The sequence below is a fragment of the Mobula birostris genome, chromosome 3 (genome assembly GCF_030028105.1).
Source record: "Mobula birostris isolate sMobBir1 chromosome 3, sMobBir1.hap1, whole genome shotgun sequence".
Lineage (NCBI taxonomy): Eukaryota > Metazoa > Chordata > Chondrichthyes > Myliobatiformes > Myliobatidae > Mobula > Mobula birostris.
The window spans coordinates 67,624,442-67,641,893 of NC_092372.1; the positions used below are offsets into that span (position 1 = coordinate 67,624,442).

The 17,452-nt window shown below is 44.2% G+C and overlaps 1 protein-coding gene across 11 annotated transcripts in view; it reads right to left on the reverse strand.

Annotated features, from left to right (window-relative positions):
* The window catches only part of LOC140195095 (LIM and calponin homology domains-containing protein 1-like), a 384,102-nt gene that overhangs the window by 90,194 nt on the left and 276,456 nt on the right, over positions 1-17,452 (reverse strand). For 7 of the 11 annotated variants that reach the window (XM_072252799.1, XM_072252801.1, XM_072252804.1 and 4 more), the window contains 3 exons: positions 12,662-12,973; positions 8,754-9,011; positions 5,587-5,973 (listed from right to left, as the gene is read on the reverse strand). The exons of 3 other annotated variants lie outside the window; for them this stretch is intronic. In XM_072252799.1, coding sequence (XP_072108900.1) covers positions 5,587-5,973; positions 8,754-9,011; positions 12,662-12,973 — 957 coding nt within the window. The remainder of the gene's footprint in view (positions 1-5,586; positions 5,974-8,753; positions 9,012-12,661; positions 12,974-17,452) is intronic. One more of the 11 variants, XM_072252805.1, reaches the window with a different exon arrangement.

Sequence of the window (17,452 nt, forward strand, 5' to 3'; positions counted from 1 at the left end):
AAGCCAAAGTCACTCAGGTGAGGCTGTCAATCGCTCTGCGGAGCCATCTTCTAACACTGGAGAGATTCGATAGTGACCCAGGTTCTTGCTACGGCTTCCTCATCCAATGCTCATTACTATTTGAACTCCAGCTGTCCAGGTTCCCTTCACAGAGTGGAAAGGTGGCCTTCATTATCTCTCTTCTAACTGGAAAAGCACTGGCCTGGGCCAATGCGCATTGGGAACATAGGTCAGATATTTGCTTGGATTCAGAAGAAGTCAGGGCTGCCATGAAGAAGGTGTTTCATCACCCTGCCAGGGCCAGCCGAGCCACAGATGATGATGAAGATTCAACAGGGGTGACAGCTAGCAGCCAATTATGCAAACGAATTTCAGACCCTGGCCCAGGAGAGTGGTTGGAATGGGGAGGCTTTGGTCACACTATACCACCACAGACTCTGAGATAAGCTGAAGAATGCCCTCGCCTTGGGAGAGCCAGCAGAGAACTTAAAGGTTCTCAGCAACTAGTCCATCCATCTCCATAATCGTCTGGCAGAGCAAAAGTGGGACCACTTCAGGAGGATAAAGAGCGCCAGTCCCAACCCAGTCCCCAACCTCGGACCATGACCAGCCTGCAGCCTGCTCAAGATCCAGTCGAACCCATGCAGGTCTGACTAGGCTCTCTGCCGATGAGAGGTCCCAGCACTGGAGTCAAGGTCGCTGCTTTTACTGCGGGGAAGCAGGTCACCTGCAGGCCGAATGTCCTAAGCTGCAGCCACCTGGGGAACTACTCAGATTATCCAGTGTCAGGAGGACCTGGATGGTCGCAGCCACTAAGCCCAATCCCATGGATTCTGATTTTGTGCTGAAGGTGGCGTTCACCTGGGTTAAAAATGAGGTAGGTGAGAGTTTTTGTGGACTCAGGGACAGCGGGTAACTTTCTGGATTTGGAAACCACCTGTAGCTGCGAAAGTTGAGCCAGTCCTTGCCTGTAACTGTCTTGGATGGCTGCCCTCTAGACTCTGGGCAGATCCAGCAAGAGACTGTGGAATTGCAGATGAGGATAGGGATCATGTGGAAGACATTAGTTTCTACATAATTGACTCTCCACTCCTACCCTGATCCTTGGGTACCCTTGGCTGTCCCAGCATAACCCATCTGTGGACTGGAGAGAGGGGAGAATCACTCTCTGGTCCAGTCATTGTAATAGGTTTTGTTTACGGCATGGTGCTCCAACACACAGACTCTCCAGTGACCAACGACCTGTAAGGGGCAGGTTTCAGTGCAAGGGAACCTGAGACCTTCTGGAGACATTGTCAGACGAGCCAGTTCTGGCCAACGGGACAGTATGAGTCCTGACAGAGTCTAGTCAGAATCCCTCGGGAACTAGAGAGAGGTAATTTCTAGGCCAAGAGAAGACCAAGGAGATGCCCGAGCAGTCTGGCCAGACTTGCAACTAAGCCGAAGGGAACCAGTCGCCAGACCTCAAGGAAGCGAAAGACTCCTTTTCGCCGATCCTTGAAAACTATTCCGGGAGATGCAAGAACCCTCTGTAATGCCTCGCTGATGTTGCCTGTGGATGCAGACAAGGAGTCAGACTCTAATTTGGCCATTGTTTCCATGGATGAACTTTGTGAGCTCGGAGAGAGGACTTTGAAGCCCACTGGATCAACCCTGTCATCTCAGGAACTGTCCTTGAAGGAAGGTCCATAGGAGATAGTATCAGTCAAACCAGTCGAAATCCCCTCTCTTTACAAAGATTTAGAGGAGGTCTTCAGCAAGGGGAAGGCCTCAACCCTTCCACTGCACCAACCCTTTGACTGTACCTTGGACCTGCTGCCCATGTCTTGCCCCGGCGGGGTCGATTATATACGCTGTCGGGCTTGGAGAGCGTGGAGGAGTGTATAAAGGAAGCTCTTGCCATGGGCTTCATTCGGCCCCCCACCTCACTCACCGGCTCAGGTTTTCTCTTCATACAAAGGAAAGTTGGAGCCTGCGGCTGTGATTACAGGGGATTAAACACATAATGACCAAAAATTGCTACCCCCTTCCAATTACGAACATGGCTTTCAAGATGCTCCAAGAGGCAAAGTTATTCCCAAAATTAGACCTCCAGAGTGCCTACAAACTGGTCCGTATCAGGGAGGGTGATGAGTGGAAACTGTCATTCAACAGGGCACTACGAATACCAGGTTATGCCCTTCGGCCTTGTGAACGTTCCAGTTGTTTTCCACGTCTTTATAAACGACATGCTCTGGGATACTCTCCATAAGTATGCCTTTGTCTACCTGGATGATATCCTCATCTTCTCGAAGTCCATGGAGGAGCACATCGCTCATGTCAAGGACATTTTAAAAAGGCTCCTAGACCACGGACTTTATGTCAGGTAGGAGAAGTCCGAGTTTCATACGATGACAGTTTCACTTTTGGGTTTCATCATCTCCAGTGGCAAGCTCAAGGTGGACCCAAGACCCAGGCAGTCAGAGACTGGCCACCACCATCCAGTATCAAACAAGTCCAGCAATTCCTGAGGTTTGCTAACTTCTACCGGAAGTTCACCAGGAACTTCAGCTTGGTGGCATCTCTGCTGTTGGTGCTAAGAAATCCATGGGCCCTTTTGTCTAGACAATTGAAGCAGAGACTGCTTTTGCAGGTGCTTAAGCAGTGGTTCACAACAGCTCCTATCTTGGTTTAGCCTAACCCGGACTTTCCCTCCATTGTGGAGGTTGACACCTCAGACATCTGGGTGGGTGCCATCTTGTCTCAAGGATCACCTTCGGACAGGAAATTGCACCCGTGTGCATTCTTTTCCAGGTGACTATCGCTGGCAGGGAGGAACTATGACAGTGGGGAATTCTGACTAGATCTCGTTGGGACTTGCACAGTCCCGTTGAGCAGAACTGGCTTTTCTGCTATTGAGGACTAGCCTGGGTCTCCAGAAGGTCTCAGGCTCCCTTGCACTGAAACCTGCCCCCTTATAGTTCCCCATTGGGAATCCAGAGCTTCTTGCGGTTGTTAGCTTTGGGGGAATGGCGTCATTGGCTGGAGGGGTCCAAGAACCCTTTTATACTTTGGACTAACCATAAGAACCTGGCCTATATTCAGAAGACCAAGAGGCTGAATTCCAGGTAGGCCAGGTGGTCTTTGTTTTTTTAACCGGTTTAATTTCACCCTGACCTATCTATTGACCAGGGTCTAAAAACCAGAAGTCTGATGCCCTGTCCCACCAGTATAATGAATCGGAACGAGAGGATCAGCCTATCACCATTTTTCCCCAGGCTAACGTGGGCGCACCAATTCACTGGGAATTCGATGCTCTAGTTCGCAAGGCCCAGGTGATTCCTGAGAACGGTCCTATGGGTCAGCTGTTTGCCCCAAGTTCTGTCCAGTCTCAGGTACTCTAATGAGGACATTCGTCAGGAATGACTGCACTTCAGGGATTGCCAGGACGCTTGAGTTTATCAGGAGGAGGTATTGGTGGCCTGGAATGAGGAGAGAAGTTCAGCAGTACGTGCAGGCATGCGAGGTGTGCGTCCAGAAAGAGGAGCAACATACACTTCTAGGACACCAAGTATGGAACTGCCTGAAGTGCATTGTATGGTCAGATAATCTACTGGTTATGCAAGGAATGAAACATTTCAGGGTTGACATCAGCTTCCTGTTATTGTTCATCAAGTTACTTGTGAAGCATGAACTGACTCTGTTTGTTGCTTCCTTTCAAGGGAGAATGAAATGCATTCAACGCGGAGTAGGTCATTTCTCTAACTTCCCCTGTACAGTGAACTGATTGTAAATTTCTCCTATTCTGGACTGGAAGATGCTCACTGCTGTCAAGTCCATCACTGCTGTGAGTGCCTGTTGTAAAAAGAGTCCTTGAAGGATCTGCAGGATCATATGGAATGCCTCTGTGGTCTCTGTGAAGTGGAGTTGTCTCACACTTTTTGTTTACTGAGAAGGGCACTGTTTTTTTGAAAACCTTGTGTGGATATAGTCCCTTGCCAAAAACTCCTATATCCATTCCTCCTCCTTTGCCCTACCCTAAGTGGCTTCTGTTTGTTCTCCTGGTTGTGCTGCACTCCAATGGCTCTTAAAATAGTGAGCAATTAGTTTCTGCTTGAAGTTCAAACTCTTTCAGCTCCTATCATAAAAGACTTCAGAATAATTAAAGAAACCTAGAAGCACCAAACACTAACTAAATTAAAACACATTCTGTAGAAATCAATCAGCAATTGATTTTCAAGTACTTGAAGATCCCCTTGAACACCACAAGTGGCATTAGAGGATGGTAAGGGGAGTGGCAGAGCACGACAGCAGGGGCAGGATTTGCGCTCTTTCCTGTTGAATGCTTGATCTTCCATTTGATGTTAGTATCCACTGTTAAGGGATTAACTGAACTGCAGCTTGCTGGTAATGGTATCAAGCCAGTATTGGATGTGAATTGGTATCATGATCTGTTGACCATGATACTGGTCTGCTGAATACAGGTGCTAATCGGTCTTACTTATAATCTGGCCAGAATTGGCTATGCCAATAGACTACATATAAACATTGGAAATAAACCAGTTACTGTTGAGCCTGAACAGAGGACACCTCTTGAATGAATTTTGCAGCAACTGCTCCTAAATTTAGTGAGGGGAAGTGATTGCTAGGATTTTGCTGTTTACCTTGGGCAAATGGAAACTGAGAAGAAAATTAATTGAGGCAGAGGTTCCTAAAAAGATAAGGTGTATCTTAACAAGAACACTAAATGATCGCTGGGAAGTAATGTTTGGAGACAGAACCATTGCTAAACAAGTGGCATATGAGACCCACAGTCTGAACAGGAGATGCACTTGTAGTGGACGGAAAGTGCTACGAGTTACCAAGGCTGGACTGGGGTGTCTATGGGCAGAGAAGAGTATTGGGCATAGACCCAAGTAGGATCAGATGGGCAGGCTAGTTATCATATTCTGGGATGGGGGCTGGAGGTGAGTTGAAGGAATAAGGCAGGTCTGTTGTTGGGTCAGTAATCATGTAAATACCAGGAGATAGCTCGGAGGTATCGTAGCCATCTCCTGCTGATGTTCCTAGATAGCTAGGACCATCAGCAGTTAGAGGTCAGAATGGTCTTACTGTCCTGGCTGAGAAACATACACCCGATTACTCCAAAATTCCAAATGGTATCAAACAAATCAGTGCAAGTCAGCATCCTGAACTAATATTTTGCATTACTGATAAACATATTATCAAATAGTCTAATGTAACAAATACGTACAAATCATACCGTGACAAAAGCAAAACACAGTTCAGGGAACAAATACAAGCTAACCAAACTGGAAGCAGGAAGACTGGGCAGACTCCAGTGAAGTGGATAGCAATTATAACCAGCAGTGTAAGTGGGTGGTGTAACAATTTCTGGGCTTCAGCTCAGCCATTTTTATTGTATGTTATTTTTGAAAACCACATTGAATCAATTATAATGCAGTGTGATGAAGCTGGAATTAATGAGCAAAGAACTGATCACACGATGAGTGGCCTCAAACCTTGTGTTAAAATGATCATGCTTATCAAGTTCAAGTGTTCAAGCATGCTCTCAATCCAGACCAGCTGAAGGAAGGCAAAATGTACCTGGTCTCAGTCTGGGAGGCAAGAACTACCTCACTCCTTGCAGGCATTTGGGTTTTATCCCCCACTGCACCATCTCGTGAGTTGAGGATAACTGCTGAAGATACAGAGGGTAAGAGATGGCATGTGTAGGCTTTGATGGTGCAGCTATCTGGCTCTTCTTCTGACTCACTGCCTGGGCCAGCCCTGCTGGTGCTTAACTTCTCCCAATGTTGCTGACCTATCTCCGTCACTGGGCCAAAATGCACAGAGCGCTGGCTGCTGGGTGAAGAGCCCTTATTGCTTCTTGCCTTTTGACACACGAGGTCATCTGGAGCTTCTTTTCTTACTTTGGTTCCAGACCTTGGCTTCACATCAGAGCAGCCTTTAATTGGCTTGGAAGATTCCTCACTTGACAAAGTTATGGAGAATGGAGAAAAATGACTGTTAGAAGCAAACAACGCTGACTTCATTAATACCTGAATGTCATTGGTTACAAGGGAAAGACACTTTGGTTACAAACAACTTAATACCAAAAATAACCATCAATCCAGCTTTCTCAACTATCTTTAGGTAAGGATATTCAGGTACAGTTATCTCTGGGCAAGGTTATTCTAAGCAAGGAATAGATAGTTATACGAGGTCACACCCTCAGTTCTAATCAACAGGCTCCAAACCCTGGGTCTCTGTACCTCTGCAACTGCATCCTTGACTTCCTCATTGGGAGATCACAGTCTGTGCGGATCAGAAATAACATTGCCTCCTCACTGACAATCAACACTGGCACACCACAAGGATGTGTGCTTAGCCCACAGCTCTACTCTCTCTATACCCATAACTGTGTAGCCAAGGACAGCTCAAACACCATCTACAAATGTGCTAACACCGCAACTATTGCTGGCAGAATTTCGGATGTGATGAGGATGCACACAGGAGCGCGATAAATCAGGTGGTTGCGTGGCGTCATAGCAACAACCTTGCACTTCGTGTCAGTAAGATCAAGGGATTTATTGTGGAATTTAAAGGGGAATACACACTTGAGGAAAATGAAGTGAAAAGGGTGAGCAGTTTCAAGTTCCTGGGTGCAACCTCTCTGAAGATCTGTCCTGGGCCCAACATATTGATGCAATTACAGAGAAGGCATGACAGCCATTATATTTCATTAGGAGTTTCAGGAGACTTGGATGTACTGTGGCGAGCATTCTAACTTGTTGCATCACCTTCTGGTAACAAGGGGTCACTGTACAGGATCAGAAAAAGCTCCAGAAAGTTGCAAACTCATCCAGCTCCATCATGGGTACTAGCCTCCCCAGCTAAATTCTGAGCAAAAACTAACAGACTATTGGAGACAGAGGGTTGATACAGTTGAAGCGCTTTGCATGATTTTTGCCTTTGTTGGGGATGATTCGGAGAAATTAATTCCTATGGCGGAAGGGTCCAAGAACGGATGCACTGAAAAATCTGAACAGGATCATACAGAACTGATGTCAGGAAACAATTTTTCACCAGAAATGGTGGTGTATATATGACAATAGCACCTTTAAGGGTGGGTCATACACCGATTTCAAAACTGAGTGAAATTTTGTTAGCTGTTGAGACATGAATACATGCATAGAGTTCAGAAGCAAATTTACGATGATAGTCAAATAGGCTTGAGTAGCTGAAGTGCCTTCTCCTGTAGTCACATCCCTGCATCAGTTGGCTTTTATTCTACATCTTCTACCAGTACATCACCTTAACCAATGCTCTAAGTCTTTTAGACCTGCATCAAGAATACAACTGCAACAAAATCTAACATAGTCCAGAAGCAGGCAGACATGAAGTAAAACGTTACAGCCAAGTGTCAGAAAATCGAGTTGTGCACACCAGCCATATGTCACTTCAAGAAAAAAGGAGGGAAATTAGGAAGAGATTGATGCTGTTCCACTTCCTAACTGTGAACAGAACAATATTAAGCACAGAGGGCTGCTGGAGGTCAACAATCTGTCCTTTAAAGTGGGTTCACTCTTTCAAGGAGACCAAGAGAAAATCAGACTTTGACAAAAAGAATACAAAACCTCAAGAACATATATTTCTGTATGGGTAAATGAGATCCACTTAGAATGTGTAAGTCTAATTGAGAGGTTTGTGTCCTTTCAGTAACATTGACAAAGATAGGAATTTTATTCTACTAGATATCAGGCGTGCTTATCACTGAAGCAGACTGCTGTGAGGCAGAGCTGGACAGTTACATTTACCTCAGACACAGCTAACTCATTGACAACCGGCACCGTTATGAAACGCTTTTGTCATTAGACCATAACATCATAAAATTGAGTCTACTCTGCCATTTGATTGAGGCTCTTTTATTCGCCCTCTCAACCTGATCTCCTGCCTTCTCCCTACAACCTTTGATACGATTACGAATCAAGAACCTATCTAATTCTGCTTTAAATATACCCAGTGACTTGGCCTGCACAGCAATCTGTGGCAATGAATTCCACAGATTCATCATCCTCTGGTTAAAGAAATTCCACTCTGAACCCCATTCCCCTGCTTTCTCCCTAAAACATTTAATGTTTTTAAGTACCTATCAACCCTCACATTGACTTGGCCTCCACAGCTGTCTGTGGCAATGAATTCCACAGATTGACCAGCCTCTGGCTAAAGAAATTTCTCCTCATCTCTGTTCTTATTCCTCAAAGAAGACTTAACTGTTGGGATCAGCCCTGTTTATTTAATTTCGTACTTTTAAAACCAGCATGAAAACAGCCATGATGAAAACCTTCAATATGGTAAAAATGAAGCAAATTCCAAACGAAATATTAATCAACAGGAACATACTCCCATTGGTGATTAGGTTATGTAACTTTGTTGTTTTCTTTAATTAAAATAATGCTCAATGTTTCTTGAAAAAATGCTTAAGGTTAAACAACATAATATATTGTTCTGTTTATGCAAGGTTTGGTTTCTTAAAATTAGGAATTATTTGCTGATGTCAACACCACATTCATAATTATTGCTGGATTTAATATGGTCATATTAAAAACAGAAACATGTATTAGAAGTAGCTGAAGCTTTGCGCTGTTAATTACTTTTTAAAACTTAATTTTATGTTTCTAATTCAATTAAGAAATAATGCAGCACACAATAGCAGAATAATATGAAAAAGTACAAGATTAACCACAACAGAGTGGGAGATGGATTACAACCTGGTATCACTGGAAAGCTTGAGCCTCTCCCATATCTCCATATCAGCTGATGTGATAGAGGGACGCACAAAAGTGTGAGGTTCGTGTCGACTGGTAAAGCCAACCAGGGCCTTTCGCCGAGCCAGATCATCACGCTCTATATCTGGGCCTTTCACCCACTCTTCATCCTTGTGCCCGCTCTTTTGCTGTGACTTCAGTAGCACACCTGCTTCCTGGGGGATAATAACTTCACTCTCTGCATCCTGAATGTGACTTTTGCTGAACAATTGCACGCATGTCAATGGGCGGCGCAAAGGAAAAAAGTTGAAAAGGCAGAAAACAAATAGATAAGTGAAATTTCAACATGGGCACCAGTTTCCATAGTATGTTAGAGTGCGAACACAGAGGTTGTTAATCACAGAATATTGGGAATGTTATCATATGAAGTGCTGAGGTCGAGAGGGCTGAGAACTTCAAGTTTCTAGGATTGAACATCACCAGTAGTATCCTAGTCCAACTATGTTGATGCCATGGTCAAGACAACTCACTAGCACCTCTACTTCCTCACAAGCAGAAGAAATTTAGCACGTCCCCTTTGACCCTCACCATCTTCCGGTGATGCACAACAGCTTGGTGTGACAACTGTTCGGCAAGAACCTGCCGAGTTGCAGACACAGCTCAGCCCATCTTGGACCCTAGCCTTCCCTCCATGGACTGTCAACATTCCTCACTGGCTTAGAAAGCAGTGAACATAATCAAAGATCCAATTCACCTTGGACATTCTCTCTTCTAGCCCCTTACATCATGTGGAAGAACCAAAAGCCTGAAAGCACATACCACCGGGCTCATGGACAATTTCTATCTTGTCGTTACGAGACTACTGATTTGTCCCCTAGTATAATAGACTCTTGATCTCACAATCTACATTGTGATGACTTTGCACCTTATTGTCTACCTACACTGCACTTTCTCTGTAACTGTAACATTTTATTCTGCATTCTGTTATTACCTTATACTACCTCAGTATGCTCACTGAACTTTGGTACAAATGACAATAACCAACTAATTTACCAATTACTAAAATCAAATACTACCAATTAACTATCTGGCTCAAAATCCTTGGAACTTTGTTTCCTCTGGTGGAGGAACACCAAACAACAGGACATACTCTTAAAATTAAATATGTGACATGCAGTTCTTGAATCAGTTGAACACCTCACAGTGAAAAATGTTGAGATTAACCCCTGCTCCCCTACCAACTCCTAGAAGTCTGTGGATGTTGCTCTAATCAAAATTTTCAAGGGGGATACAGACTAGGTTTGTTACCTAAGCAATACCACATCTAAATGTGCTTGAATCACAGAACAATCGTGATTTAAATGAATGGTATTAGTTCAAAAGCTGAATGGCCTACCCCTATTCATATGCCCTTAGCTAAGAAAATCAAAAAGCTTGGTATTCAGCCAAAACCTGTAAAATTGTAGGTTCACTTTCATCTGCAGTAAATATAAGCACAGAAAATTCTGAAGATGCTCCAGATTCAGAGGAATACACACAAAATGCTGGAGGGACTCAGCAGACCAGGAAGCATCTATGGAGAGAAATGACCTGTTGAGGTTTCAGGTGGAAACCCTTCTTCAGAGCTGGAAAGGAAGGGGGCAGAAGCTAGGTTAAGAAGGTGAGGGGAGGAGGAGGCGTCCAAGCTGGTAGGTGATGCAAATTTTAAGAGTCCTGGCCCGAAACATCGACTGTTTATTCCCCTCCATAGATACTGCCTAGCCTGCTGAGTTCCTCCAGCAATTCGCGTGTGTTGATCTACAAGAATGAGAATTTTTAACATCAGCTTAGCAGGATCATATCCAAAACTTATTCTGAAATGAACTTAATTCTTAACCAGGCAGTAGATTTAAATTTATAACATGAAACAGTAGGGGGAAATTGTAAATTGACCTGCATTCTCTGCAAAGAAGATTAAGTTCAAAGAACTCCTGCAATACAGCTTTATTCCATTAAATGTGCATCTTGAGAACCAGCTCTGAATCTAGGGGGATTTGATGGAACCAGCTGACTAGATGTATCTCTGAATAAATATAGGGGGGAAAGAAGCTACTTTCAACTGATGATCATTGCATTGATATGTGTTAGGTGGTTGAATATTTCAAGGAGACAAAAGTCACTTTTTGGATGATAAAAGGCTCACTGCTTTGACTTTCAAGCAGACTTTTAAAGGGCTACAAAATCCACTGAAGTAGTTGCTGAGGGGAGCCACTCCAAACATGGCCGGGAACAGATTGCGACGGGACTTTCTGGGGATGCTATCTCTAGCCCAACAAAATGATTATGGTGCCTGCTGTTTAATATTAAGTCTCCCCTTCCCCAGACTCCTTGAACTGTGAATCTTCCATCTGATCTTTGGTGCCTGTCATCTATGAAGTCATTGGAATCACCCCCCACCCCCGCCAATGGTTGAAAAAAACTACTAGTCAGCACTAGTTAAAAACCTAATCCAATGGTCAGGAGATCTGGCTGCACTGTGGAATTTACCACGACAAATCAAAGAAGAAGATGTAAATATTAGCAAACTGTCTAATGATATACATTGAATGACTAGGCAAGAACATACAAATGTTCTTGACTGTAACAGCAGGTTATGATCTATCTAACAAGTGAAGGAGATTAGGAGTTACCCTCTCTCTCAGACTCCTCCATACTATCTAAGCTAATTATCTATTGACTTGCCAAGAAATATATTGCTACAGAGAGAAGGATGTTAAAATTTTGTTGTGTCACAAGCCCGTAATCATTTTGGTCATGAGACTCCTGCACCACAATGCAAAAGTATCTGAGTTTCAAGGGACCGGAAAAAGCAAGCATATCCACGAGTGGCAATCGGTCAAGGATCATGGTTGGAGATTAGTGGGATGGCAGCTGGGTCGGTGCTGTGCTTGGAAGGGGTGGTACAATCAGTTGGTGGCTGCAGGGTCAGGGATTAGATCCGTGGGCTGGAATGGAAACACATGAAGGATTGGGGGAAAGGGAATCTACTTGAGAGTAATTCCCAGCTCGAAGCTCGAAGCTGCTCATAGAACAGATCCATTAAACCACTGCCGCTTTAAGGGGAGTTGCTTGATGGCATCGGAGACAGAAATCACGCCTTTGATACATGCACAACTTATGACCAGAGAAGCTGGACCAAATTTCTGAAGTGGCATTGGCTAACCCAGAAATTACTGCAACTGGGGAGAACTGAGCTTCACGGTTCCTTCTGCCTGGGTCTGACCGTAAGATCTAGTGATGTCTGTGTTCACTTTGCATGTTCTCCTTGTGACTGTGTGTCTTTTCGCAAGTGCTCTACTGTCTCCCCCACATCCCAAAGACTTGCTGGGTGATAGGTGCATTTGGGTGGGAAATAGAGAGGGAGGGAGAGAGAGAGGGAGAGAGGGAGGGAGGGAGGGAGGGAGAGAGAGAGAGGGAGAGGGAGGGAGAGATAGAAGGAGAGAGGGAAAGAGGGAGAGAGGGAGAGAGAGAGGGGGAGAGGGGGGAAAGAGAGGGAGAGAGGGAGAGAGGGAGGGGAAAAGAGAGGGGGAGGGAGGGGAGGGAGAGATTATGCACTTGTTCTAACTAGAATAAATTCAATGGGCTGAATGGCCTTGTTCTATGTCATAAGGAATTTACATTTTAATTATGATTTACACACAGCACAAAGAAAACAAATGGCACTGTGTATGGAAATATCTGGGCCATTTACTGACTTCAGGAAACAGCAGGTGCAATGCACCCACTGACAAAACTATTGCCCCAAAAAAGGAATAGATCTTCCTTGAAAACGTTTTTTTGTACCAAATTGACCGGCTGTTTATGGTTAGAAAGTGAAAAGGAGAATAGAAAGTAGTAAGCTCTATATAGTTTACAGGTGACTTAAGGCACACCTCTCCATTTTCTGCTCTTGTCTTTGTGAAGCTTCATCAGCTCCTCTTGAAGAATGTTTGATACTCGCCCAGAGCTCTCGATCCTTCTTCGTGCATGGTCTGGCTAAGAACTGATTGACCACCACCTTGGGCTTGCACTGATTGAGCTGAGCCTTCCTCAAAGCAAAGTCATCTTTCTCAAGATCTGGAAATTTCTGTTCCTCCTCCTCCTCAGACTCAGAATTGTCCCGATAGCTCTTTAGAAACGTATTCTCCCTGCGGAGGATGATATCTGGACTGCTTTGCCCACTGCTTTCTTGCTGCTGTCTTTGTCTACCACAGAGGTAAAAGATGGTGAATGTTTGTCACCCAAAAGAATGAAAACCATTTTACAGCAAGGCAGAGAGAATCCATGCTGTTAGCATCACTCATTTCTCAAGAAGCCGGCCATCAGTATTTTTAAAGATGTTTTTTTCCTTTATGCCTGTTTCTACAAACAGTACCCCATAACTTTAACTCTGCTTTCATGCTCGAGTGTTTTTTGGCACTCTGCCACCACAAGGATGGTTTTCCAAGATGCTGCAGCATAGTGGGTGCTTCGAATACAGAGAGCAATTTAGCAGCGATTTTCTGTCTTCTGCTTCCAATTGAGCACCAGCAATTTTTATTTTATTTGTCAAGTTGGTTACAGTCTGTGGGATGCCACAAAATCTTGGAAAATTTTGTTCTCGAGTTTCTTTGGACCCTTCAATGTTTGTTATGCAACTCACAGCTAAAACAAATTGTAAGGGTAATAACTGATGCAACCACCGATAACAGTTAGTGTCAATCAGTTAGAATTACACTAAATACATACAGGAATTCACTTCCACACAACTGTTAATGAAATGCAGCCATCTGTCAATGTGGTAAAGCACATGTTCTGTACTATACAAGTAGTAGTTCAGTATCACTACAGGCTAAACCATAGACAAACAAGAGAAAATAAGCAGATGCTGAAAATCCAAGCAACACACACAAAATGCTGGAGGAACTCAGCGGGCCAGGCAGCGTCTATGGAAAGAAGTACAGCTGACGTTTTGGGCCGAGACCCTTCAGCAAGGACAGGAGAATGCTGGAGGAACTCAGTCCTGCTGAAGAGTTTCCGCCCGAAACGTCGACTGTCCCCCTTTCCATCAATGCTGCCTGGCCTACTGTGTTCCTCCAGCATTTCGTGTGTGCGGCTAAACCACAGAGCACATCGGTGAAAAAATGGACCTCCTCCTACAAAAAACAGGCAGGCGATGGGGTGATACTGCACATGAATGCCTTGGGGGTACATGGGCAATGAAATTAACGCTTATTATAATGTGGAAGGTGTGCAACTCATGTTGGTATTTTAGGGGTAGGGGTGAGTTAGTGTGAATAGATGGGAAATTGCTGTCTCTAAACATCGTTTCAACTTTCAGAGCCTTTGAAATGGGTGGTACGCTGTGGGTGGAAACTGCAGAGATATTTCAGAAACAGGATTGGGAGATATTGTAAGTCTTCAGATGTTATACTGAAGAATGAGTCAAGGTAGTGCATAGGAGGAGTGAGATATTTTTCACCACTGCAGCTATCTCCCTATTCCATCCACCTCCTCCTGGCTGCACACAGCTTTACTAATTGTTTGAGATTGTCACAGTGAGAACTGAACCAGTGAGACATGCCTGCAATGTTAACGATGTTTTCATGAACTTCAGCAGAGTGCTAGGATAATGTAATGCCCTTGTTAAGATTTCTACTGCTATTATGTAAGGTATTTTATTTTAGCAGTCTTCTATAAAAAGCAGTGTGTCCTGCTGGTAAGAGTGTTTTGGCTCACGAGGAGCTGCAGTGTCCAATTTAGGAATGTTCTGTCAGTCAGTTGTAACTCCCTGCCTGATGGAACATCGGAGAGTGCTGAGTGGGAGCAGATTTATGAAGGAGAGTAGTCTGGTTTAGGGTCTTTTTGGTGGGAGCTGCCGGCTGCGGCATGAGGAGAGATGCCGCAGAATGGCGTTCAAAGGAGAGTCCCTGTTGCAAGAAGTGCTTTGTGCAGATGAATGGCTCCACGAAGGTGGGACCAATACTCTTGAGAGAGCCAGTGCGTTTGAGATGGTCTTTGAGAGAAATCTGGACTGTGGTGGGTGCTCTCACGCAGTCCGTGAATCCAGCACCCAAGTAAAGTGATACACCTCCAACTACTCCAGTATGAGCTCCAACGTTTATGTGCACATTGAACTGGTTTAACTGTAATGGGCCATAACTGTTTGTTATCTACTGTTTGCAGCCTACAGAGAAGAAGTCATCACCCTGACACAGTGGTGTCAAGAAAGCAACATCTCCCTCAGTGTCGCAAAAACAAAGGAGCTGGTTATGGACCACAGGAGGAATGGAGACAGGCTCACCCCTGTTGACATCAATAGATCTGAGGTTGAGAACAGCTTCAAGTTCCTCGGTATACACACCACCGAGGATCTCACGTGGTCTGTACATACTGGCTGTGTGGTGAAAAAAGCACAATAGCACCTCTTTCACCTCAGACTGTTAAGAAGTTTGGCATGAGCCCCCAAATCCTAAGGACTTTCCACAGGGGCACATTTGAGAGCATCCTGACTGGCTGCATCACTGCCTGGTATGGGAACTGTACTTCCCTTAATCGCAGGACTCTGTAGAGAGTGGTGCAGACAGCCCACCCAACACATCTGTGGATGTGAGTTTCCCACTATTCAGGGCATTTACAGATACAGGTGCGTAAAAAGGGCCTGAAGGATCATTGGGGATCCGAGTCACCCCAACCACAAATTGTTGCAGCTGCTACCATCTGGGAAACGGTACCATAGCATTAAAGCCAGGACCAGCAGGCTTCAGGACAGTTTCTTCCACCAGGCCATCAGACTGATTAATTCGTGCTGACACACTGTATTTCTAAGCTATATTGACTGTTCTGTTGTATCTCTTACTGTACATACTATTTATTACAAATTACTATGATTTGTACATTCCACTTTCAGATGGAGGAGTAGCGTAAAAATTTTTACTCCTCATATGTGAAGGGTGTAAGAAATAAAGTCAATTCAATTCAATTCAAATTGAAAATCTGGCAAATATACTTCCTTTATAATTTTATGCTGGTTTTACATCCATCATTTCTAGACTACTAATAACAGTATTTGCTACAACCTATGTTTCTTAATTGGAACATTCTAACTTTCCTGTTTGGTTGAACCTCAAATCGTACCAACCCAAGACAAATATTGTTTATGAACGGCAGCCTTCTCACCACTGAGTCATGTGGCTATTAGCTGAGTTAGCTAACGAGCCAAGTTTGTATGTGAGCCTGTTAAGAGGGTTACAATAAGAGTACCTCAATTCCAGTTCACTTGCTCACCTCATCTTCTACAATCCATAAGACCCTAAGACCCAGGAGCAGAATTAGGCCATTCAGCTCATCAAGTCTGCTCCGCCATTCCATCATGGCTGATCCCAGATCCCACTCAACCCCGTACACCTGCCTTCTCACCATATCCTTTGATACCCTGACCAATCAGGAAACTATCAACTTCCATTTAAAATATACCCACAGACTTGGCCTCCACCACAGTCTGTGGCAGAGCATTCCACAGATTCACTACCCTCTGGCTAAAAAAAATTCCTCCTTACCTCTGTTCTAAAATTTTGAGGTTGTGCCCTCTAGTTCTGCATATCCCTACCATTGGAAATATCCTCTCCATATCCACTTTATCTAGTCACTTCAACATTCGGTAGGTTTCAATGAGATCCCCTTGTATTCTTCTAAACTTCAGTGAGTACAGGCCCAAAACTGTCAAACGCTCCTCACATGTTAACTTCTTGATTCCCAGAATCATCCTCATGAACCTCCTCTGGACTCTCTCTAATGACAACACATCCTTTCTGAGATAGGGGGACCAAAACTGTTGACAACAGTCCAAGTGCTGACTGACTAGTGTCTTATTAGTATTATCTCCTTGCTTTAATATTCTCTTCCCCTTGATATAAATGCAATTTGCCTTCTTTACCACAGGGTCAACCTGTAAATTAACCTTCTGGGAGTCTTGCATGAGGACTCCTAAATCCTTCTGCACCTCTAATGTTTCAGCTTTCTCCCTATTTGCATAATAGTCTGCACTATTGTTCCTTTTACCAAAATGCATTGTCATACTTTTCCCAACACTGTATTCCATCTGCCATTTTTTGCCCATTCTTCCAATTTGTCTAAGTCCTGCTGCAATCATTGTACTTCTATACACACACCCCTAATCCAATATTTATACTTCGATTGTTACCCATATTGCAAATCTTTGCAGCTCCTTCTCCCTTACAGCTAAGGCTGTATCCCTGAGTCCCTTCTCAAAACAATACCATTGCTGTTCCTTTCAGAAGAACATGCAGAACCTAAGATGCATGATGGAGGTAGAAGAAACTATGCTTCCCTTCTCATAAACAGAAGAAGGAACCTGGTTGGGAGTGCATGCCTTTGTTGGAAATGTCAGGCAGGTTGCCTCTGGAGTTTATCCTCTTTATCCTTGCCTATCTGCATTGCATCTTATGACCAGCATTACAAACTGTTGCTACTTTCACCACTGGACAATGCAAGAAGAAAAGGCCAGTTTCCCTGCAGATGTGGTGATCACTTGGGATTGCCAATGTGCTAACTTTGTATGGTAGAAGTTGTCATATGGCAAATCATTACCTGCATGTGCAGAATTAGGATCATAAGATGCCTCAATTGCCAGCTCTCGGAGGTAAAAAACATGTACTATCTCTGTCTTAAGTGGTCAAGTACAG